General features: G+C 39.3%; 1 protein-coding gene across 2 annotated transcripts in view; it reads left to right on the forward strand.

The window, feature by feature from the left end:
• The window catches only part of DCBLD2 (discoidin, CUB and LCCL domain containing 2), a 46,560-nt gene that overhangs the window by 12,751 nt on the left and 8,119 nt on the right, over positions 1-25,690 (forward strand). Inside the window, exons 2-10 of one of the 2 annotated variants that reach the window (XM_064467231.1) lie at positions 5,775-6,002; positions 10,346-10,483; positions 11,709-11,760; positions 13,101-13,173; positions 16,346-16,479; positions 17,165-17,205; positions 19,857-20,072; positions 21,646-21,770; positions 25,501-25,648. In XM_064467231.1, the coding sequence (XP_064323301.1) occupies positions 5,775-6,002; positions 10,346-10,483; positions 11,709-11,760; positions 13,101-13,173; positions 16,346-16,479; positions 17,165-17,205; positions 19,857-20,072; positions 21,646-21,770; positions 25,501-25,648 (1,155 nt within the window). Of the gene's footprint in view, positions 1-5,774; positions 6,003-8,503; positions 8,593-10,345; positions 10,484-11,708; positions 11,761-13,100; positions 13,174-16,345; positions 16,480-17,164; positions 17,206-19,856; positions 20,073-21,645; positions 21,771-25,500; positions 25,649-25,690 lie in introns of those variants that run through there. The other variant, XM_064467241.1, reaches the window with a different exon arrangement.

Consider the following 25,690-nt stretch of genomic DNA (forward strand, 5'->3'; position numbering starts at 1 on the left):
GCTGGTGGAAGAAGCAAGTTGCTGGTGTTTCCCTAATCTCACACTGTCCTATCCCTCTGTCAGGGAAGGCACTGCTGCATGTGCACACTAAAATAAATTAGGGGATTGCTCTAAGTTAAAACTAACAGCTATTTTTATCTCAAGTCCCTGGTCTGGTTTACCATCTGGCTGCAGAAGTGTTTACCTCCAGTACCAGGAAGGATGTGAGAACAAGTGGCCAAAAGCGAGAGGCAGACAAGGCTTGCTTTTGTCTGTGGCTGCACTAATTTAAAGTGCCTTCAAGTGTTGATTGAGCTATGGCCTCACTTGTGGAAGTGTAGGGTATTTTGTGTTGTGAAACATCTGTAGTGGGATGAAATGCTTAAACTAGTGTGTTACTGAGGCAAATAAATGGCATAAAGATGAAGGTGGACTGTGTGCTTGTTGGCTTGTTAAGAAAATTAATTCTGACGGAGGAGCAGATTCCTTCCTGAAGAACATAGTTCTGTGGATTTTTGGTGGAAACAGTGATGAGTTTAGAGGACACAAATAAGGGCATTTGAAAATACCTGAAAAAGCTGTTTAGAATGTGATGTATCTGTGGTCTTAATTCCTCAGTGTTTCTTATTCATGGAACTGGTTTGTTGGTTGCATAAACTTTCTTGCCCATGCTGAAAAAAGCAAAAAGTAGATGCAATGTCTTTTAGTGGCACGCTGAGAGCAGAGAAATGCAGAGCACAGGAGCTAAACAGAACAGGAAAAATTATAGTAGTGCATTGGATCAGAGATGTGTATTTGGAGTTAAAATGAATGCTTTAAAATATTGTTTTGCTTACATAACTCTAATAGATTTGGTTCTACCTTTGCTTAGTTAAGAAAGATGTAATTACGTCCTGTGTGTAGTCACAAACTTACAGAAAATTGTAGCTTATATATGAGAAATCTTCTCAGGAAACCCACTGGTTAAATTAAGCCTGTTCAAAAGGCAGAGCCACATGTTAAAATAGAGATCAGTCTTTTGATATGCATCAGTTATGCCTTATAGACTGTAATCTTAAACTGTCTGATGTCTTTATTTTATCATTCTCTGTTATCCAAGTAAGTAATGGGAAAGCATTCTCTACTCTTAGAGATTAATTTTTAACATGTTCTGGTAGTGAGAACAAGATTAACAGTCACTAACAGCAGCCGATCTCAGGGGGGAAAAGTTCTGATTAATCGACATCAACAACTCTAAAGAATAATTCACCTTTTTTGTGGGTATTAATAGAGTACTTAACACCCACTCCTGCATGTACAGTATCCTCTCATTTTATTAAATTTCACATTTTCTTCTTATCCAGTGCATTTTGGTATGTTTGTATTGGTTCAAGTTCTGTATTTTGTTGATGTAAAGAACTTGGGTATGAGAAATCGCTTTAAATCATCTGCATGATTGCATCAGACATCAATGTGCCATAGCCCAGGGGTCATATGTAATCTGTCAGGGTAATTCATCCAGACTGCATTCGAAGGCGCCTGCAGAAGAGATGAATGGTTCTCCTGACGACAGCAGTCTGCTTTCGTCTACCGGCTTCTTAAGAGGCGCCCATGTTTCTAACACACGTTTTGATGAAGAGCCGAGCTTATTCGTAGCTGCTGTGAACATTGTCCTCAGGACACATGAAATTCAACGCCCATCTGCAGACCTTCCAGCAAATGTTGGGTGTAACGTGTATGTGCAGGTGATCCAGTGCTTCTGCGTAGAGCTGGATCTATTCTGCAAGTGCAGTAGGTCTGTTGTGTGACGGAGAGGTCTCAAAGAACCTCTGAAGAGACTCGTTCAGCTGTGTACTGACAACAGAAGTTGTCAGCCCATTCAGGAATAATTGATTTAGGAATTGCTGTCTGTCTCTTCTACGCATGCCTAGATATTCCACTCTAATGCACACAGACCATCAGAAGCAAGAGTCTGTAGCACTTCCAAATGAAAGAAGTAGCTAATGCTCCCATATATGTGGCCGTAGGGCAAAGAATTGTACTTTCTGTTTTTCTTGGAGAAATTGCTGAGTATTGCAGGTTGCTCCCTGATACAGGATGTATATGTGTGTCTCTGGAGTTGAGCGGTGGTATTTATACAACTTCAGCAGAAATGATGAAGCACCACTTACGTAGAGAAGCTCAAGAACTCCCCTTATGTAGTACCAAGAATATAAAATGAGGTTTCATTGTTCTGCAAGTTTCTCTGGAAGTGTGATTTTTTAGAAATTTCCATATAGCTCCTGGACGAGGCTGCTGCCCTTAGCAGACTGTTTATTGCATGGTATATGCAACGGTAATCCTGTCACACTAACCTAAGTGAAACACACAACAAAATGAGGTCTAAAATGTTCAGTCAGAATGAGCTACTTTAAAAAATTGGCTTCACAGTAAGACGATGCTGTAGACACAGTTCAGCACAACTTTTTTCCTTTCCGTTCCTTTCTAGTATGATTTGACAGTAGGTTCTCTAATATGGAAAGGTTAGAGGAGTATTTTTCCTCACATGTTTTTGGGAAAGCCTGCAACAAAAGGGAGGTTTGAGATTTGCATTTCCATTAAATTGTGTGGGACAGATTGGAAAGTTTTTCTGTCTAGCCACTGGAAAGAAGACTGTTTGTTCCAAGCTATGAGGGGAAATTTGATATTTTAGTGATGTGTCTTTGAAAGAAAAGTCTCAATGTCTTTTTAAATGTTACAGTATTGTATTTGCATTTTATCAGCTAAACGTGTAGGAGTGCTTTCGGAGTTGTCCTGCTTTTCTCATTGGAAAGGTGTGCCCCATTCATCATACAAACGCATTGCTGGAGGTGTTTCATGGTTGAGGGGGCTGAACAGCAAACTAGTGAAGAGGATGGTTTACATGAACATTAGGCATGGTCTTTTCTACTTTTAACTGGAGAAATGTACAGTTTAAGTACAGTTTGGGTCAAAGAAGAGATGCAAGCCCTCCTTTGCCTTTGAATTCCAGCAGCATAGGCTTGAGATGCAAAAGTATGGGGAAGAATCAAAGATACATCATCATGTGCATTATTGGTATTCCTGAGACAGCATTTGTGTGGTTACTCCATTGCAATAACAGGCCCATTGAAATGAGAAATAATGAACTACCAAGTATCCCAGATTGTGCAAGCATTTTTATTTTCCTTAATATGCACTCAGAACAATGTATCTGCCCATACAGGTGAAAACTACTATGATTTCATGTTCAAAAGGCCACTGTATCTGCATAGTATTTTCAATCTGTAAATGAATAAACAGTTGCTTATCCCTGTCACCAGGTAGGAAAAGCACAGAACTGGTTAACTGGCTTATTGTTTTTATTTAGGACATAACCTAAAAACTGACTGCTGCGTATGTTGAAAATTAATTTGGTATGTCTGCAGTATCAGAGAGTTGAAATAGTAGCCACAAATATCACCATGAATAAAGACCTAGTATATATGTTGGTTTTATTGTTGTTAATATGGTACGTTCCATGTATTTTGTAATGTGTGTGAGTACTTGCTTGCGCAATGCCAGTTTACTAGCGGAGGAATCAGTATTTTTCTCGACTGTTAAGCATATTGTGACTAATAAGGAATCTGACGTTTAAATGTTTACTATCTAATAAACCAAGGCCGTACAGGTTTTGAATGATAAATCTCTCACTCTTAGGTTTATAACATGCCTTTCGAAAGAAACCAGGATTAAAATGATACACAAAACAGACGGTTTAAGTCACCTCTTCGTAACATTGGACAATTATGTCTCATGTATTAGAACAACAGTCATTTAGGAAAGAAATTTATCAGCTGTCACCCAAATGGAAATAATATTTGTCATGGGATGGAACAAAGTGTTTTAAAGCAAATAGCTAAAATTGGATGAAATAAAACATGGCTAAACAGCAGCTTTGCAAATAGAACTTTTGATTTTACTGAAGCAGGTATTCCAGTTACCTTTTCCAAAGAAGATGCATAATTTTGATTCAAGACGGCTAGCAGGAAAAAAAGCTGCGGCTCCCATCTCTTTGTGGTTCTGTATCTACCAGCAGCACTTCAGCTTCCAGAACATGCAGCTATCTTTCAATGTGCTCAGATTATAGAGAAAATAGGTTTTGTTACTAGAAAGCAGGTGCTTTTGCCAGCAGATTAACCAGACCTAGTTAAGTACCACCGTGGTTTTTTTTCCCCACATCGCTTCAGTGCATTGGACTTACTTTTCCATTCAGTCTTTCATAAAATACAATTAAGAATTTTGAAATTTAGTTAAAACTCTTAAATATGTGTACAATTTTTGTCCCTAAAGCTTAGCTTACGTTTCATGTTTTGTAGTGGAACTACACATATTAGTGTGTAATATGAAATACTTTCAGACTGACACTTTTAGCTGTCAAAACAAACATCTGTCAATACAGATGATGTTAATCGTTGTGAATTTGTAGAGTGTGAAACCTTGACATAATGCTGAATCTGTCATAATCCCTTGGTAGGAACTGTATACACAGGCATGAATTTTGAAGGGTAAAATGGATCTACCAGTAATAAATATATTTGGAGTGGTGTCAAAGACATTTTTTAGCAGTGTATCTAATCTGTTTTTTGTCTTTGCTATTTTTCTTTATGTTACTTTGTTCAAGATCCTGAAAGTTCCTGATTGTTTTTAAGTTAACGTGTACAGATCTCTTTCAAAAGATCTCTGGACCTTTTAGTATCAAATCTTGAAAATGATAATGCTGTTCCTGGCTACCCATTTCATGGGACCAAATTCAATAAATAGGCTTTTTAGCCTCCGGTGCTAACGAAAATAAATCACAGATGTTATGGGGCTTATTTTGTGGGGAGTGGGTTAATGCAGGTGTTAATTTTGCTGGTTATGAAGTTGTGCTCAGGAATACTTTGTTTCATCTTGATACAGTAACTTATAAACTGGTAGTGGTGGTGGATATTACTTAAAGAACATTCTTATTTCCAAAACAACACACAAATTCTTACTCTTCTTGCACTACATGCTGGGGGAAACGAATGTCTAGCTGTTGAGTAAATAGATTTATCAGTTTGCTCATCATAATTTGATTTTGAGCACTTACAACTTGTGCTATTTTTCCACTTGTTAAACAAGTCTTTAGTATTGTTACTGGTGTTTAGAATAAATACTCAGCTGTTAGGTAGAGGGCTCCAGGTTGGAGTTGTAATTTAATTTGTTTTACAAATCCAGAAAAATTGAGCATGTTTTCTAAAGAGCTGTAAGAATTAATTGCAGCATTAACATTGTGGTACAGTACAAAACAATGCGCTAGCAGTTTGATGATGGTCAGACCCAGCAGTTATTTTCAGCAGCGTATTTGCTGTCCGTTGTCTTTCCACTTCTGTTCTTTTTCATTTTGTTGTGAACAGTAAAACTGACGTGCTTTTGTTTTATTGGCAGGTTTCTCCTTTTCAGAACCTGGTTTCTTCTGTACATGGGCACTGAGGGAACATGAAATAACAGGGATGCTTTCTGTACCATCTCTGCAATTTTTTAAGTCATTATGCATGAATTTTTATCTCATCGAGGAAGTTGTAGCAGCTCTCTGATCACCTATGATGAGAAGCTAACATTAGGCAACACTAGTTGAATGGTATTTTCTCACAATTGCTGTTTTGTGTGCATGCGCCTTACCTTGGAGTTTTCTTGCAACGTGATTAGTATGGGCCAACAAATCTTATATCACTGCTAAAACCCAGGATGACTAGATCACCAGTGAGGCTTTGAAGATGAACGCACGCAGCTGATTAATTTTTGTTCTTTTGTAGGTGATGGATGTGGACACACCGTTCTGGGTCCTGAAAGTGGAACTCTTGCTTCCATAAACTACCCGCAGACCTCTCCAAATAGCACAGTTTGTGAATGGGAAATTCGTGTAAAGCCTGGGCAGCGAGTTCAGCTCAAATTTGGAGATTTTGATATCGATGACTCAGATTCTTGTCATTCCAGTTACTTAAGGGTTCACAATGGGGTTGGACCCACCAGGACAGAAATAGGTAGGAGCTTTTATCATCGGTATTTGAAAGCTGTTGTTCTTGTATAGAACTTGAATATACTGTTGGTACTTTTGTTACATGTTTACCTGCTCTGAGCTTGGAGTAACTACTAGGTGTATGGTATTAGTTAAGTTCTTTTCTATAGCCCTAGAAAACTGTTAATTCATTTGGATACTGGGCAGTGTAACATCGTGTCTGAATACATCATATGCTGCTTTGTACAGTGTGGGTTTTGATTCTTATGAGAAGTGATGAAAAGAAGGAAGTGTTATTATTTACAGGAATCTCAAATAAGGTAAAGGAAGGAATTTTAGTAATTCTGTAATGAGAGTTGTGTTTTTCCTGAGCTTCCTATCAAGGAAACGGTGCAAAACTTTGAGTGCTGTGTGTACCTCACCACAGCAGAAAAACAGCAATCAGGGAACAGTTTTAGTAAACTTACTACTGATAATATTGCTAAAAATCACTGCTAAGGAAAGATTCTCCTGTATGCTATACAGGTCTTCAGTACAGGGAGGGCGTACAGGTGCAACTGTAACTATATAAAAATAAAAGTGGTAAAGAAAACAGTAGTCTGATTGTCCCTTTCTCTGGTGATGTGCTCATTTCAAGTACGCTTACCATTGTTGCTCAACAGACAAACTCTCTGTTTCAAACGCCAGAGTATTTGTAAAGTAATTATTATGTAATGGCATTTTGTTTACTGTTATTAAAGTGAATGTAAATGTCTGTCGTCTTGACACAATTCCTATATCCTAAAAATGTACTGAAAAAATGATGGGTAATAATGATAGCAGAACGTCCTACTTCTTGTTTGTGCATGCAGCAGCTAGATGCTAAATGCAACACAGATGCTATAATAATCTTTGGATCCTCATTCTCAAAGGAAACTCTGCTGTAAGGTTTGGGTTTTTTTTCTCAGACATTTCCTAGTAGCTTGCAAATTTCTTGTAAGCAGTGGAGAGGGGATTAAAAAATTATCAGGATCTTAATTTTTTTTTAAAAAGGTAAAAAAAAAAAAAAGTAGTAAAAGAAGTATATACATCTTACCTGAAATGCCTTTCTTGTTATATGGAATAACTCTGATTTGAGCTCTTCATCTTGGTGGTATTAAAGGACATCAGACTTCAAAATTTGTGTAGTTCAGATATCCCCCATCTTCTGATAATGTCCATAGTTTAATTTTTGTCCTCTTTAAGAGGACATATTGAATTTCATTACTAGAAAACATGGGGGTTTTTTCCAATAGCAGTGTGACATTATCATTTATATGAAAGTATATGTAGGGGTTTTAAGACACTTGTTTGCATAAAACTGAAAACAAAGTGTCATTCTTCCTTCACTAAAATTGGTTGTTATTGTGCAGATTGATTTCATTTTCTTTCTTAAGGCTTTAATCTGGAGAGAGATATTTACTTCACCAAGATTGGTTTTGTGCAACTCAGATGCTGATCCCACTAAATTGAGTCTTTTTATAAAGAGGCTAGTGGCATGTTAGCTTTGTTTAACCCTCTTTTCCAACTGTTACCTAGGTAAGTGTGTGTGAAAATAAGTATGTGCTTGGAGCTGTTGAGCCAGCCTTGGTCTAAAATAAGAAACACTGAAGTCCTAAAATGGCAAGGAACGTCCAGTTCTGATAAGTCTATTATTCACTTTTACAAGTGACTTAATGGGTTCAAGTAAATTTTCTACTTCATTTTTCTCTTGACTTTTCAGCTGTTCCCAGCTGGTGTCATAGCACAGTATGTTGAGCAAACGTGTGTGGTGTTCTGCTCTTAATAAATTAAATCACAGAACAAACAGTGATATTAACAGTGACAGATACAGATGATGCAGATTCTTGAATGTTCGTGTTTGAAGCAACAAACACTGGGGAGATTAAGCAGCGACCTGAATTCGTTTGAAGAAATCTGGATTTATCTTAAGTTTTTCCATTCAAGACTACTGTCATGGTCTAACATTAAAACACTTGTATTACATAAAACCTGAAATTCAATGATACCTACTTTAACCCAAAAAGACTTCAAAATTGGCTGATTAGACTAAAAAATGAATCATTAGTCAGTTTATTATCATTGTTGATCAATCGCTCACTGATAAACAGAGGTTTCTAATGAAGCTTTTAAGGGCTAGTTGTCACTCAAAGCCTTTTGAATATTTATTAATAAATCAAAAGACAATTACAGTCCTTGCTGTCAAGTTTGCGTCTAGTTTAACTAAGACCTAGAGGTGTTCTGTATTAGATTTCATCAGTCCAATCACTGTGTGTCTGCAGTCATATGTACTTCTCTGATACATACAAGGCACGCCCAGATCTGTAGGAGCAGAGAATGTAAGCTACCACAGGAATTCCCTCTCCTGCTTTAATGTTGCTGTACAAAAGCACTTGGGGTCCTTCGATGCGTAAATGCTGACAAAATAGTAATATTACATTTTTTGCACATACCATTGACGGAGGCGTCACGGTAGTCATGTTTTGTCCATTTCTAGTGCCTGCTTTTTAAGATTGCTAAAAATCTGGTGAGAGTCCAGGGAAGAGTTAGAAGAATGATTTATAGTCTCGGAAGTACGTCTTGCCATGAATCATAAGGTGCATCAGTCTACAGTTTGTCAAAGGCTGCATCTCCATGGTGCGAGCAGCACTGGGTAGTTTATCCAAGCTAGATTTAAATGCCTTGCCCTGTGTATTTGCCCAAAGAAGAGGATAAATGGTGTCTTGAGGACAGTCTGACCTACCCTGAGAGGAGTCTCATGCTGATCAATCATGTAACAAGATCCAGTGGCTGAAAACAGAACTTAAAGAAAAGGAAAAGTGGTAGTTGAAAAAATGATGCAGTTCATAATGAATGCAGTTAATCATCGAAACATGACTTGGAGCAAAACATACGGTCAATGTGGAGCCTTGGTAAGAGGGAGCTTACTTCTTTGTAACCCGTGCTGATAACCAGTTTAAGTAGTGAGTTGAGGTAAGGTTATGTTTGTATCATATTGTCAACTTCATTAAAGTATTGAAAAATCTTTTTTCTTCTTTTTCATTAGAAAGTACCCAAGCTTTGTTCAAAAAACATCTGAATAAGCAACGTTTCGAAAGCTCTGAAAAATGTTAAGAATTTTTATTCTAATTTGTAAAGTGTTATTACTGTTTGAGAGTGCAGTTCACTTCCTAAAGGAATTTGACATGCGCATTATATTTGTTTGTGTTACATTCGTATTTGTTTTGTATTATATTTGTTGAGAACTATTCCTGCAGGGCAGTGTTATTTCACTCCCTCTACTTCAGCATAGTAACTTGCCTTTAGTTGACAAGGGAGTCTGGCTTCTTTTTTTGCTATTTTACAACATGATAACATACTTATTGTCAAGAAAGCAAATAAATGAATGGTAACCTGAAACATATGCACTGTCACTTACTGCTAGTGATTATCCACTTTGATTATCCACTGCAGAATCTTAAATAGGGTTATAGATGGTGTATAACATTGAATGGTCAAGGGAACCTATAGAACAGAAGATTTTTTTTTTCTTCTTACAGGTTAATAAACTGCTCAGTATTTTATTAAAGTTTCTAGTTAGTAGGACCTGAGAATTCCATATTGCCTTGGGTCTGTTTAACAGCTGTTCATCCAGGTAATGTCATTTGTTAGTGATTCTAGGACTGCACGGGGCAACTGTTGTCAATATCTGCAGACTCCAGCATCTCAGTTCAAAATATATTGATTTGGTCATTTTGGATGGCAAGAGAAGCGTCCAGATGCAGAACCTCTCTTAGGTTTTATAGGTGCAGCAAAGCAGGAAGTGAGTGCACTGGCAGTTTATATTGATGGTTCTCACATATGCTTGTATGTTAATGCAGAAGCGCAGGGAATCACGCCTGCTGTTACCCAAAATAAAGAAAAGTAGTTGACAGAAACCATGGAGCAGTCAACAAGGAAGAAGTGCCCCGACAGCTGAGGGAAGAGTAGGGCTTTTTTTCTCAGTTGCTTCTGTAGATGATTCTTGTCGCCCTAACTTGATCCTTTTCCTTGACAGATTTCTCACGGTCTTTGAAGAAGTGACTTGCGAGGGTTGTGCATGGCTAGAGGTGAATGGGATAAGGTCACATTTATTTGCAAGCGTTAAGGGTATGAGAGGCTCTCACCTGTTGACAGTGGCAAAATAAATGTGGTACCCGTACTCTGCCATTTTCATTAAATGGGCACTGACTACGTTATTTAGTGTCATGCATATGTGTTTGGTTTTGAACTTACACCAGAAGTAATGTCAGCTTACACTGCAAATGAGAAAAGATGCTTATTGTGCATGTTGGTTCTGGTTCACATCTGTTTTCCTCCTTCTCTCCACAGGAAAATACTGTGGGTTTGGCTTTCAAATGGATGGTGTAATTACTTCAAAAGGTAATGAAATCACAGTACAGTTCATGAGTGGAACACACACTTCTGGACGTGGATTTCTTGCAGCTTATTCAACCACTGACAAATCAGGTATTTGTCATTATTTGGTAATTTTTCTGTGCTGGTAAAATTAGAGCTGCCTAATAAAACCACAGAACGAATTTATTTATTCCTGCGCTCTCAAAAATTAACATCTAGAAATGAAGACTTTTAATACAGTGTTCCTGATACTTCCGCTTAGGAAATTGGACTGTTCAGTTCCTATTTAAGTTACTGTAGTTTTAAAGAAATGATATCAAAGCTTACCCTGGATAGCAGGGCAAGAATCACAGTTATCGGTTATGAGTGGAAGAGCTTCTTCGGATAATGGACAAAATACATTTTTTCAGGGAGTAATTAAGGTGGCAGATAACGAAAAAAATGTCTTATCTAACTATATATTTTATACAGACCAGCCTCGTGGAAAATTGTTTCTCAGTAACAGTTTCCTATACTCCCTCAACGCTTTAATTACATAATCTGCTGACTACTTTTTAGGTTTTTGTGCCATTTCTTGTTTTTTCCATGGTTTTGGTTATTCTAGCCACCAAAGGAGGCTGCTGTATTTGTTTTGCTTCTCCTGCTTATTGTAATGGTGAGTGACATACATGGTCCACAAGGAAATCGGGGATTGTCAGCCACTGCTTCACCAGGCAAAAGGCTTGAGAAAGCCGTTTCTAGAAGTACTTCTGAAAAGAGCAGATAAAGAGTGTTTGGTTTTAATTTGTGTTTTGTGGGTTTTCTGATGCTTTTCTCTCTGTATTTTGGGCTGTATGTGCTGATACACAGCAGACTGAACGTAAAATTTGAGATATCGGTAATGAATGCCAGTAACACGGCACTCTAATGTTTGTTCCCTGTGCTGCCTGGTTTCTGGGCTGTATTGTTGTTAAATGCTGAAGACAGGCCTGTTTAGCTAGCTTATTAATTTAATTTTGTGGAAAGAGTGTATGTTTGTGTCTCTGAATTATGTCAGGTTCGCTAAAGTACAGCTGTAAATTAAACTTAAGCTGCACAGAAAAATGAATGTTTGTGGTTTTTCTTTTCTTGTCTATGTCACATTCTGGGTGGATTTCCAAGTTACTCAGACAAATTATCAAGGTTCTACTGTAATACAAAATCTGTTGCAAGAAAATTTAGTGGGAACGTGTTTTGTTAATTCTGAGACTTTTGGTTAAGCCACAGGGGCTCAAATATATATTTTTGTGCACTTTAAAAAGCGTACTTAAACTTATTGTCTTTATCATCCTCTTGACCTAACGTTTTTTCTTTCCAGACCTAATTACCTGTTTAGACAATGCAAGTCACTTTTCCGAACCAGAATTCAAGTAAGACTGATTTTACCTGTTTCTCCTCACTCTCTTTCGTGAAGTCATTTTAGTGTTTCTGCTTTGCTCTGTTACTTACACCTGACACAGCTTGAAAATTGGCTGTCCAGAGAACATAAGAAACAAACTCACTAGGGTTAGAGCTGAATAATCCTGATATTTCCACTCCTCCCTCCTCTCTCTATTCCCTCCCCCCCCATTTTTGTTATTTACATGCAGTATACAGTAGAACCTCATTAATTTGCATTAACACACAGGACCTAATATCTCATTCCCATAGAAAGGATATTGCTTTTATAAACACATACTACAGCAGGTGAACGCCTTAAATACTGAAATTCATATTACAGTTGTCTAAGGAGCACTAAACTATGCAATAGTTTAAAATTACAAACCCATTTCACAGTTTGGTGTGAAGTAATGAGGTTCTGTGGAGACATAAAATGCAGTACCTTCGGCTGGGGGAAATATTTTGTGATTTCCCTGTTTCCTCTTTCTCCATTTCCACCTAAAGCCAGGGCACTGTTTAAAGCTGCAGACTATTGTGAAGGACATAAACTTACTTTTTGGCAAACTTCAGCCTGGAATCACGAAACATTTCAAAGTGCAACCTTTGGCTCTGATTGTAGGTTCTGGCCTTACTCAACATCCATTGAAGTCTCTGAATCCCACTATTTTTGTGGTACCTGCAAAGTTGCTTCAACTGTTCTTGAACTGCAGTGAAAACGTTAATAGCTTACTCCAGTTCACTGTTAAATCTTGAAGAGCTAATTATTTTTGTATGTGCAGTACGAAATGGCACTAGAACTTGAAGCACGGGCTTGCATCAGAGGTGCAGATGTCTTGCCTCCTGCTTTTCATGAGCTAGCGCTATTAACTGAATTTGATCAAAGCATTGCCAGAAGCTATTATAAAATAACATTATTTTAACATTACTTTTCAGATGTATTATTTAAGGATGCAAAACAAATAGTTATGCAGGTCTCTAGTTTATAAAATAAAAGTCATCCATATTGGTACTTATATGACTTCCAATTTACAGAAGCCCTGCAGTATTTATAATATAAAATACTGGCTTTTTTTTAGTTTCTTATATTGAGACTAGAACTGTAGTTTCAGCTGAGACTTTTTTTTTTAAAACATTTTCAAATGCCTATTCTCCTGTTGTGTACTTCTGTTCCTGAGTATTTTTTGGTCTGGTTTGATATGTCTTCAATTAGGATATATCCTTAAATAGTGATATGAGAGATAATAGTAAATCAAAAACATAGCAGCCTTTATAACACAGTAAGAGTTGTAGCTGCGTGCGTATCTTGACTTGCTGTTTTGTTCTCTTCCAGTAAGTATTGTCCAGCTGGGTGTGTGATTCCTTTTGCTGATATTTCAGGCACTATTCCCCATGGATACAGAGACGTAAGTGGAAATATCGCGGGCTCGCGTGAGTTTTGGTAAAATGCACGCTGTATAATTACAAGTCAATTATAGCTGTTCGCATTAGTTCTGCTGCCTGGGTTCTGGAATTTGTACCTCCTAAAGCAGATAGCGTGGTACTCATTTTTTGCACAGCTGCTGAATGGCTGATGCTTCAGATGTTGCCATCTGCAAGAAGCAAAGTGGTGTAGTAGAGACTCAAACACTTTTGTAAGGCCTGCTGAGGGGCGGGGGTGAACAATCAAAATATTCTACTTCCTGTTTTATTTTCATTGCCTTTCTCAGGTTGGGAAGTTCAGATTTATAAAGAGAGAACCAATTCTCTCAATGCTGTCCTCTTGTTTTTGACACTGTAATGCTTCTCTAAACAGGGGGTCTCAATGGTTATCTTAATTTTTTCTTACAACATTGGAGATGAAATACTGTTTATGCTCAGCAGCTATAAAACCGTTTGCAAAACAGAATTAATACTGTAACATTAATAGTTCTATAAACTGGAAATGAACATCTTTAATATTGTACTATTTACTTAGAACACTCCAAAAACATATACACTTCTTTTCTTATGTGATATAAGCTTTTGTAACTGAATTAGCATACCTGCCATAGGACCGGAGATTGTTTGCATTGCTTATTTTTAAGTGATTATAATTTTGCTAGCAATCTAGTCAAAGATTACATTTATCTTAAAACACTGGTGTAATAAGCCATTAGATCTAGTACAGGGGAAAGACAATTTTAAAACATTAGTGAGCACAGATTTTCATTTCAAATATGAACCTAAAGTGTGCCTCTCTGATTTTCTTTTCTCAAATATCTGTAAATCCTGGGCTTACGGCTCAAATAATTAGCCACATGTGAAAATGTCACCACAGCGTAACCGTGTTGTATATTCTGGCCCGCAGTGAGTCCTCACTAAATGGCTGCGGGGCAATTTTTGTAGCTAGTAACAAGATGAAGTTGATTCTCTGCCTAACACAATTGCAGCACCAGTAGGAGTTCTGCTTGTTGGGTGTTTTTTTTCGAAAATCTGGAAAAACTGTTTTCTGTGGAGGAAAAAGGGAACTTTAGGAAGTAAATGCCCTGTGACTTTGTATACTTTATTGCTCTGAATAAAAGGCAGAGATTTTCCCATAAGTCAAGCTGTGTGGAAAGAAATCAAATTGTCCAGCAGTTTAGGCAAAATTTCAGGTAGAGATTTCTCATTCATCTCTCTTTCAAATGATCAGCAGGTGCTTGCTGCTTTAAAAAAATACCCTAAATCTTGATTGTTTTGTGTGTGACCCTAATGTCCACAGTCCTTGAGGACTCAGAGTGCTCATTGCTGACATTGTGAGCAGGGAGGAGAAAGCTGCATCTACTGCAGAATCCCATGCTCTTACTTTCAAGGGAAGGTAGGAAAGGAAAGGGGAGCTACGTGCATGAGCAAGACGTAATTACATTTATTTAGAAAGCTTTTGGGATATTTGGGGGTTGGGTGTGGAATAGGGTTATAGTTTTTATGTGTGAATATACTGAGAATTATGTTTGGAAAAGTCTTGGTGAGAATGGAATTTTTTTGCCAGTAAGCTTGAGGTATAGAGGCACCCTGGCCTGCGGCACCATGCAATTATTTCTAAACAAGCCACAATAGAGAAAGTTGTCCTGCTTTTAACATGATTTGAGAAAGAAAATAATCCATAAAGTCTTCCTTCTCAGGAATCAGCAGGTCCTTTCCATCTTAAAGAGTTGTGGTGAGGCTGTATAGCACCCAATGGACTGGTTGGCAGAGCAGTGCAGCAAATGTGTTCAGTAGCAACAGCTAGCAATGGACTTCATTTGAGGGAACAGCTGTTAACAGTAAATAAAAATCTGCAGTCATCATCTGTTTGTTGACTTTGGCAAGTCCACACTGGGATACCACACCAGTAATAACAAGCTAAATATGATTTCTGGAAGGTACCTTGGGAGATACCCACGTGGTCCTTTACAGGCAGCTTGGGCCCACTTCACCTGATCTTCTAAAATTGAGGTTGATCCCAGCTTCATTGTATGTGAGTCTTACTGCACAGAATTGCTGCAGAATTGCAACTGTCTGTGCGTACCCCCAGTGCTACACATTGCGGGAACGCCTGTGAATAGCTCCGCCTATGCTGTTGCACCGTGCGTAGCCAGTAATCCTCCAGAAACCTTCGTGCATGTGGTGGATGGGTGGAAAGCCACTGCTGCTAAGGGTTTTTTGGAACTGGACTGTCTCTGTGCTCCTGAGCACTAGGATGTTTCTTGGTCAAGCCCCTTTGGCCTGGTGGAAGGGTTTGCTTCCCAGTTGGAGAAGGTGTCCTGGGCTAGTTTTGGTCCAGGAGACAGAGGCTCTTGCTCTGCTCACTCTGCGCTGTGCCTGAAGGACTTGGTGTAGCGGGTCAGTCCTGCTCTCTAGGAGGCCTGCAAGCCAGGGAAATGGAAGCATCACTGTGACATTTGTTAGTGGATCGGGGCTAACAGTTGTCCAGGGAGAGGAGGAGAGAACAGGATGTCCTGCAAAACTTTTGTGCATAACTGATCTCCATTGACCTGTACAACCTAGGGAATCGACTTCTTTAGAAGGAATTGTATTCACATATTGCTGTGGGTGTATATGGATCAGAGTGCTGGATGGTTAAACCATGTTCAGCCATGAGTTAAAACAAAAAATACAATCCATTGGCTAAAAGCTACAAAACCTGCAGCGCGTCACTCTTTAACTGTGAGAAAATAAACTAACTTACTTTCAGTGTGCTTCTACTAAAAGGTTTCCTATGTATTTCTGTACTGAGCTTCTGTTGTCTAACATAATAGATTTATTGTAGGCTGAAAGGCTGGCTGTCTGGCTTTTTCAGACCAATTCACCTTGCTGTTTGTTTGAGCTTATGTAATTGTGAGGGTTACATTCCAGTTACATCTAGGCAAGGACACAGTGAAATGCAGGACCTTCTTTTTGCGTTTTTATAAGCTCCACAATAAACCAAAGATGAATGGTTTCTAAATAACAGAGATAACAGTTAAATAAGAAGAGTATCTTAATGTAATAATAACAGACTATAACTAGACAATGTAGCATGTACCATATACGGTGTAGTATTTAATTTATTTACAATGTAGTATTAAAGTTGGTTGTTTTTTTCCCTCCCTCTTCAAGTCGTCATCGCTTTGTATGGCTGGTGTTCACGCAGGCGTTGTGTCAAATACTCTGGGTGGCCAAATTAATGTTGTGATCAGCAAGGGCATTCCGTACTACGAAGGCTCCCTGGCTAACAATGTCACCTCAAAAGCGTAAGTGCACTTCCGCTGTTCTGCTTATCTTTGGTGCCTTAGGTCTTGGTAGTGTCTCATCATGGGATGAATTTCAGCTAGCGGAGCTACGTGTTCCATGGACAGGTTCTTTTCTGTAAGGTTCTCACAATGCTCTCTTGCTGCAGTGTGATTGTTGTACCAGATATTTTTAACCTCTAGACCATAAAGAATCTTCCAAATTCTGCAAGGAGGTTTTATCTTCCAAAATGCATGGCATGACCATAAATTCCTAGTCGGCTGTGGGAAAATGGTAATAGTTTAACAGCAACTTCTTAGTTGCAGGGAAAGAGCGTAACTTGTCATTTTATCTCAGAAGTCCCAGGAATGAATGCAGTCAGAGGAGATTGATTCTTGTTATTATGATTAGCTTAATTTACAAGGGAAGCATTTAATGAAGTCTTGCGTTTTGCTGGGCAGATGTTTGTTTGAAAGCCTTTATCTCAGATGGTATGTCTGGACTAGGTTTCAGTTGAAAAGGTGTTTGTAACTGCAAGCACTGTAACTTGGTGACAGGAAACGTTACCTCAGTCGTGAAGTGCTTGTTTAGGTGTATGTACCTAGGTTTTAGTGGCGAGCAGGTGGGCAAGAAAAAGACATTGAAGACAGTTTTTATCTATTTTCTTCACTGACTGTCACAAAAAACATCTGCTTTTGTTCTCTGCAGGGGACCATTATCTACAAGTCTCTTCACATTCAAGACAAGCGGTAAGCATTGTCACATGTATTACATGTTGATACTCTCATACAAATTTTGTGAGTAGAAATAAGAGTGCAGGTATTTGATTACTTAATTTTTGTTCTAGTTAGATTTTTTTTTACTGCATTCCTCAGTAATGTATATTTTTGAATTCTTTTACTATCTCATTTTCATGATTAATCATCACTACGTTTATAGATTCAGTGATATATAAAGTAAGCCTTGCTTATCTGCAGAAAGAGATTCTTTCAGGTTATGTTCCTCTGTTATAGTCTGGTTTGAAGTGACTTGACCTCAATGCTTCAAACACACCGCTAAAGCAGAGCCAAGCACTTAAGAGTTGCTCTTTATTGGTAACAACTGTGCATTCGAGGTTTTTCCGGGGTTTACTCCCTACACTTTCCTTGTTGCCTGGTAAGAAAGCTTGCAGAAATCCCAAAATGATTCCTCAACTTTCTCCACCCTCTTTTACTTCCTCCTTCCCCCCCCCCCCCCCCCCATATTGTTGCAACTGAATGCTATGTGATAAATTACTTGCCACTCTTGCTCTGGAAGGGCACCTCTTGAGCCTTGCTCTGTGTGCCCATTGTGTTCCTTCTTGTCTGCCATGTTCTGTTTCGTGTGTACCAGGTTGCTGATGGGTATAACAAGCGTTGTCCCTTTTTAAAAGCGTCCTGCTTTGCATGTTTTTACTTTCTATCCATTACCCATTTTTTCCAAATTTAAGAGAGCTAATTTAAGCTCTCATTTTCTAAATGGAAGCTAGCTTTTCTGTAAGTCACTTCAAATGCCATCTTTGAGTGGATGTTGGAAGTATTGTGAAGACAGTGGCATTTCCTTAGTCTCTTTAACTGTTTTAATAACAATAGAAAAAAACGTAACAGCATCATTGCGTCTGTTTTCCATAAGGATAAAGTTAAAAACAAACAAAAAAAAAAGGGCGGAAATCATGCACATACTCCTCAAAAGTAAACACTTTTCCTAATATATAAATATGATGCTGAATGGGGGATATAAAAGCAGGAATCTGATGGGTAGGAGCGTTTGCAGATGGAAATGTATACAAACAAGCAAACATGAGAAAATATAATCTACATAGTATTAAAATAATTTTTCTCGCAGACCTCTGTAAGAGTTGGAAGAAGGAATTGCATGCCTGGTGGCCGTATGCATGGAGAATATAAAGCACAGTGATTGAGGCAGGGTTTGTTGGGTTTTTTGTCTTTCAAAATGTGATCTGATAGTGTATATGCAAGTAATTAAATGGCCTGGAAATGTGAAGAGATAGTCTAGATCAGCATTTTGTCCTGTCTGGATTTCAGTGACACATCTGAGAAATTATTGAATAAGCTAGAGACAAGATGCAGTTCTAGACTAAAATGTATGTAGTTGGGTGGCTGGGGTGAAGGGAAAAAAGAGGACTCTGTCGTACGCTCAAATGAGGTTTGTCAGGCTGTGGTGAAGTTTAGTGTGGCTCTTCCGTAATAGTTTGTTTCATGCCTTGATACAAAATAGAGGAGTGTGTTATTAATGCTAGAGGTGTGGCCAGTGCAGGGGAAGATGAAACTATTTTTACAGGAAGATCTGGCTAACTTTGAGACTTGAGTAATAGAGATTAATTGAAGAATCACAGAGGAAAAAGTTTAAGGTCAGGTATGTAGAGACTGAGGCATTTCTGCTTCAAACTGGCAGCATGATGGATGGAAATGACAGATGAGGGAAAGGATTTGGTCAGTGAACTGCTAACGTGATCCTGTGCAGGTGGAGTACGTCCAGTAGAGACAACAAGCTATTAGTGCCATCACGCAGGACACTGGCAAGGCCTTGTCCAGGATCCAGTTGCGTGTGGCCTCTGCCACCGGCACCTGCCTTGAGGGCAGAGTGCCCGGCCGGCCGTGGTGCAGAGGGCTGCAGGGGCTCCTGCAGGGAGAGGGGGAGCTCACAGCGAAAGGGAAACCAGGCTGGGCGGTTCAGGCTGGCTGACTGAAGGCAAAGATTGCTCTCTACTGATACGTCTGGGGAATACATGTGTGAGAGGGGATGACTGTTGGCACTACAGAACGCAGTTTTAGCAGAGAGCAAATGGATAGCAACGAGCCACAAGGAAATTTAGCCAGGAATTTAGGTGGTGTTTTTTAGCCATCAGCAGAATGCGACACGGGAAGACACTTAGTAAGAATGGTGACAAAAAAGTACAACTAATTTCAAGGATGTGTTTGAGCTCAAGGCCAGGATTATGACATGGTTTCCTGTATGCTTTGGTGTATTGTTTGAATTAACATTGTGATGCTGAGGTGGGTTTAAAAAACAAGAAGCTGTATAGACACAAAAAAGTAATGAAGATAAGCAGCCTGTTTCCCATTCCTGCATCAACATACTCTTAAACCATGACAACTCCCCAGAGTTTCTCATCTGGTGCTCTGTGTGGGTGGTGACTGAGAGAATATTACTCTTGGCCTGGCATGGAATACTCATGACCACAAGTTGGTTACAGCATGACTGTACAAATGCAGAAGACAGTGTTTTATTGGTAGTGTTATTATGGAATAAATGTAGATGGCATTTTAATATTTGCATGTAAAGTCTTAAACTCCAAGCAGGTAAAATAATTGTGTAACTTGAATTTTCATTTTGAATCCTCACCTTTTCTGTTGCTCAGGTTGCTATGGGACACTGGGGATGGAATCTGGGGTAATCCCGGATACCCAGATCACAGCTTCATCTGTTCTGGAGTGGTCTGACCAAACAGGACAAGTGAACATTTGGAAACCTGAAAATGCCAGACTAAAAAGGGTTGGTCCTTCGTGGGCTGCTTTTATCAGCGATGAACATCAGTGGTTGCAGATTGACTTGAATAAAGAAAAGAGAATAACAGGTTAGTGAATCTGATGTGGCTTTTAAGTAGCATTCAGAAAGTTTGGTTACTGACATCCTTTTTTCCAGTGCTTGGTCTTAGGTAAAGTCCAGGTGACACTTAATTACCATTAGAGCAAAGTTGGTTCCACGTCCTGGCTAATATGCTGAGCAGCCTGGAGTTGAGCAGGTGGAGTTTCACAGTAGAAAACACCTCTTCTATCAGAATTTGTGGAAGTGTTTCCTGTGGCTTTATTGGATCCTTGATGCTTCCCTTTTCCTGCTGATTGTTTCCTTGGGGGTACAAATCCATATCCAGTCAGCCTAGTCCACTGGTACCTGTGGTGCAGGTGTGCTGACTTACGTTTCTAGGTTCTCCCTTCTGCCCATCGTGGCCGTAGTGAATCTAACAGTGGAGACAGGAGCTATTGCAGCGCAACAGGAGATAAGCAGCAGGCAGAGTAAACCAGCTGGCACCTCCCCCTCACCGCCTTGCCTGAAGTGGAACTTGGTTTGAGAGCTGGGGATGGTGGGCCCCTCAGTGATCTGTTGTGTGCTCCCTCAGCAAATGGACCTACCTGGGTTAGGCTCTGCACCTTCACGGAGATTGTGAGGGACCATCCGTCATGATTTAGTAGCTGGGTGTGTTTGGAGACATTGCTGGAAGTGCTGTTTCCCAAGCTGCTCTGTGTGGTTTGCTTTGCGGTTTGGGAGTTGAGCGAGCGAGCTCACAGTTGCATGTGCTTGTTGATCACAGTGTGGCCCATGCTCAGTAGTGAAGCACTGAGGCATTTGCATTTTGGGCTTGACCTCAGGGATAGCCCAAGTGGTGGCAGTGCAGCTATTGGATCTTCTGTGCTGACATTAGTGTTTTCTGTTTTAATTGTTCAGAGGTGATTCGCTGTTGTTAATGGGCATGTTTGCAATCTGACTTAAATAAAAAATGAAGTGGCTTTAGGTAGAGTACTTTGTAGTGTCTCGGGCTTTAAGACTATGGTGAAACATCTTCCTTTGACCAATTTGGGTTTCTCTCTTTCTCAAATACATGAGTTGGTCTCTCTAAACTCAGCTGCATGCCCTGCTATCAGCAGCTTGGCTTCCTGTCATTAAGCAGCTCGCGTTTACCAGCAGCCTCTGTTACTACCGCCCTGGGGACTATTTGGATTTTACATTACTCCTCTAATTCCTGTGCTAATAAGCTTTTACAAAACAGCTTTCCTATGTGAGTCATTCTGCCGCGCTGAAGTGTCAGCTTTAGGAAGCTGCAGCTCTTTCAGTGGTGCTTTAGGTCTGCAGTACAGAAGCAGGGAAGAGTGGTGCTGCCTTGGAAACTGGAGACAGAGGTGGGCCGTGGTCAAACGAACCGGCTGTTTCCATCAGGAAACGGGGGAGAAGTGCTTACCAAGGTTGGATTGTGAGACTTAAAATACAAAAGTAAAATGATGATGAAGTTTCAGTCACTGCAGAAGTTTCACACCCTGGCGCCTTGGATAAGCTTTTTGAAACTAATGGGGCCAGTGGAGATTCCAGCTATGTAACTTGTGATACAAACTGGTACCAGTTTTTTGTCTAGCTGGGCACCTTCTCTTTCACAGGTATTATAACAACTGGATCAACCTTAGCAGAGTACTACTATTACGTCTCAGCCTACAGAATTTTATACAGTGATGATGCACAGAAATGGACAGTATACAGAGAACCTGGCATGGATAAAGATAAGGTAAAAATACCACATACTTTCTAGGTATGTTCTGTGGAGATTTCACAATTGTAAATATGACTAATTTTGGTATGGTGAGGAAGCATTAAATAACTTTCCTTTTCAGTGTAATTTTGAATTGAAAAGAGCATCTATGTGGAAGAAAATATGAAAATATGCAAGTGTGTGAGGATTTGAACGGTTCTGAAATTCAGTGATTATTTTTATTACTGTTTGGGGCTGGGAATATTCTATGCAAGAAATTCCTGTTGCCAGTGGTAGGCTGTCTGGTACTGCCTCCCTTTAAGAATATTTAGATTTCTTTCAAAATAGCTTCTACATTTCAGGATTAATGTTTACATTCTTAACCTCTTGTGGTTACAGAATAAATGTTAGTGGTTGTATAATTTTCCATCTTTCATAACGTTTCTGTCAATCTTACTTTTTGACAAAATACTGGTAAGTTTCTTCCTTGTGTAACAGAACAGCCCGTGTGGGTTTTGCAGATTGCAGATGTTTTGCCACACAGAAAAATTACCTCATGTTAGGGGCAAGATGATCTTTATTCTCCCCATGTTTATAGTCTTGCAGTATTTCATAGTAAACACAAGAAGATGAATGTCCTGCATGGTCTTCCCAGTGGTTCAGATCAGATTTTCTTAAACAAATGAGAGGATTCTTGGTAACCTGACTGGAACTAGAATTTCCTTCTTAAAATTCTTGGATGTAACTTACCTGACTTCCATAGGCCTGTGGCATTACATCCATGTACTAGTAACTAGTAACCTTTCAGAAATGGATCTTAAGGATGGTAACTCTTCAGCTGAGCTTGATTTTCTTCTGTTTGCTGTGGGTTAAGAATGTTTCAAGGTAGGGCGTAGCATCCTGTTGACGCAGTGAAAGGTTGAAGTATCTTGTTTGTTAAATTAAGAGGTTTTTTGAACACTGAACGTAATCACAGTAGGGAACTTTTATGAAAGGGGGAGACTTGACTGTCTGGGCTGGTCCATCTCCTTGAACATACATGTGAACTAACAGACTGTCAGTATGGAGTATTCAAGGATTAAAAAAAAAAGAAATCCAACATCTTTTGCTAGTTTTCAAGTGCCCTCTTCTGGCCATAAAATAAAATCTCAGCTAGTTTAGTTTGCTTATTTTCTTAGAAGAACTTTTGCAGCTGTTGCCTTTTAATTTGAGCATATTGTTTTTCTTGAAGGTTCATAAAATGAAACAAATTGTGGAGCTTGAAATTACAGGCAACAGCTCTTTTTTTTGTATTTGTATTGTTAGGTACAGCGCGTGAAGGATCATACGTATCCAAGAAGTGCCAGCTGTAGTTACATGACAGAAGAAAGGGTTCAGTATGGTTGCTCTCATAGGCTTCAAAATAGCAGTTTTTTCCTCTGTCTGACATCGTCTCACTTGATACAGCTTTGCTTTTGTATGTGTATGCATGCAGCCTTCTCCCTTTTTGCCCACATAATTACATAACTGCACACCAGCCGAACCAGGAGGTGCTGTTACCCGTTTTTTTGAAAAATGTTTGAAATTCCTAATGTTGTTCAGGAGACCAGAGGCTGTGCCAAGGCCTTCCTGTAGTTCTCTTCACAGATGACTTCTAGAGGTCTGTCAGTGCTCAAGAAAAGCTTTTCCTAAAATTTTTATATATAAAAAAAGAATAAAATGCTTGAATTGGGGAAGAAAGACAAATCAAAAGTTGCAGTGTTGGAAAAGTTGTTTGACAATGCAAAGGCAAATGGAGGAAGTTTGATAATAAATGGAATATGAAAGTGATTTCTCATCAAAAAATTTGCGCTGTACTGAGCTCAGAAGCAAATTTTTTTGGTGCAAAAAAATAAATGAACAAAAAATACTGAGCTGCAGGTAAAGTTAAGTTACTGTCATAACACTCGACATCGAAAGCTTGACTAATAAAAGCCTGGAGTGAAGAACTACTTGAAGTAATAGTCAACGTTAACGATTCTTGTTGCCTTTGCTGTTACTTGCTGAGCCTCAGAAATCTGAAGTGAGACTAACTTTCGGTGTTGGGTCCAAATCTGCAACGTCCGCATTTGTTGCTGGGGTGGCCAGGCTCAGCTGGCACCTTCTTTTGGTACCAGGCGCTGGCATAGCACAGCGCAAACAAGGACACAGCACAGCAATTTGGGCTGGGTGCATCCCCTCCAAGAGTCAACTCTGTACTTCACTTCTCATTTGCATCTTTACCAAAACAAATAATTCTCAAGTGAGATCTGTAGTTATGAGCCTGTCAAACTTAAAACAAAAAAGAAAAAGAAAAAAAGAAGAAAAATTGCCCTAGTTTAGGGGGAAATTGGCTGTAAATTAGAACCCAGTCTCCTGTGTTCTTGCCATGTGTCATTAGATTGTGAATACTTGGACACAAAAACTGCCTGCTTTGTATTATTCATTTATTTCCAGAAGGACACCGTAGACTTGCCCTCGCATTTAATCTGTCTTCATTCATTGCTAATAAGTACATTTAATAAATAGGACAACTGAGAACCATGTGCTTATAAACCTGCACTGCAGGAAGCTGGGGAAGAACAGCGCCTACACACCTTCACGGCAAATACCTTGCGTTTGCCTACCTCGCTCTTTAGTGCCATGAATGGGTCAGCGGCTAGTTTGACGGTGTTACTTGGGTACATAAAAATGAAAACGCTGGCTACTGATTTAAGATATAGAAAACCCAATACACTCAAACATGAAGTACTGCATTTACATTACCAAGTGATGTATCTTTCCGTGCCCAACTAACCTGACTTGCATGTCTCTCTGATCAGTCAGCACTTACAAACATGAAAACCATTAATGCCCGTCTAAGAACAAACCAATTCTTATGTGTAAGTCATAGTAATGGGGCTTGTGTGTCTTTTGAGAGTGGCCACATGTTACATATTGTAGGATGCCCAGGTGTGAGTCTCTGAAAGGTCCCTGGGGTTGTTGGGTGTGTTTTGGGGATTTTGAATGGATAGTTTCCTGGAATAATTGTTTTCTTTCAAACCTGTAGGGGTATTCTAGTCGTTTTGTTACAAAAACTTAAACACAGGAGTGCAATACCAAAAAAAAAAAAAAATCTGTCTTGTGTATCAAGGTTGAAACCCCAGCGATCTGCACTGATCAGAAGAGTGCTAAAAACTCTTCACTGAATCCCTCCATTTTAGTTGTGGTTCAGCCCCCGTAGGCTGCAACCGCTAGAGGACAGTGCAATTACATACTTGACTGTGTCTCTTAATGCTTTCTAACAAACGCCATACCCAGTCACAGGACAGACTCTGCTTAAACTATTAAGCCTTGTGAAGGCACCGGCTAATGCCTGCTTTCACGTTGTCCCACCTGCTTGCTATATATAATTTGAAGAGTAAGTGCAAAATATCAAAAAGGACTGAGTTGGAATTGTTCAGTGCTGTAAACATGTGAGATGTCTTCAACAGCAGGCATTGCTTGGCGAGCACCTGTAGACTATTACGTGGTCCCGTTATTCTGAGGTAAGTAGTTGCATGCGTACATGCACACCTTTCATTTTATTTAGTTATATATTTAATAGGGGGCTGAGGGAGCGGCGGTGTGCAGACAGCAGCACTGTTCTGGGGTGAATTTTTAGGATTCTGCACTGCTTATTTTTCCTAAATAAAACACCAAAATTGGTTGTAGTTACTTAGTTTAGTACATTTGTAGAACATAATGTTTGTCTCGCTCTCTCTTCTTTTTTTTCCCTATTCTTTTCTAGATATTTCAAGGGAACACTGAATTGTACCAGGAAGTTCGCAATAATTTCATTCCACCTATTATCGCACGCTTTTTTAGGATTAACCCCTTAAAATGGCACCAGAAAATTGCAATGAAAGTAGAACTGCTAGGATGTCAGTTCAGTATAGGTAAGGCAACTGAGAACCTTTCAACTGTGCAAGACAAGCAAG

Source organism: Phalacrocorax carbo, chromosome 1 (assembly GCF_963921805.1).
Source record: "Phalacrocorax carbo chromosome 1, bPhaCar2.1, whole genome shotgun sequence".
Lineage (NCBI taxonomy): Eukaryota > Metazoa > Chordata > Aves > Suliformes > Phalacrocoracidae > Phalacrocorax > Phalacrocorax carbo.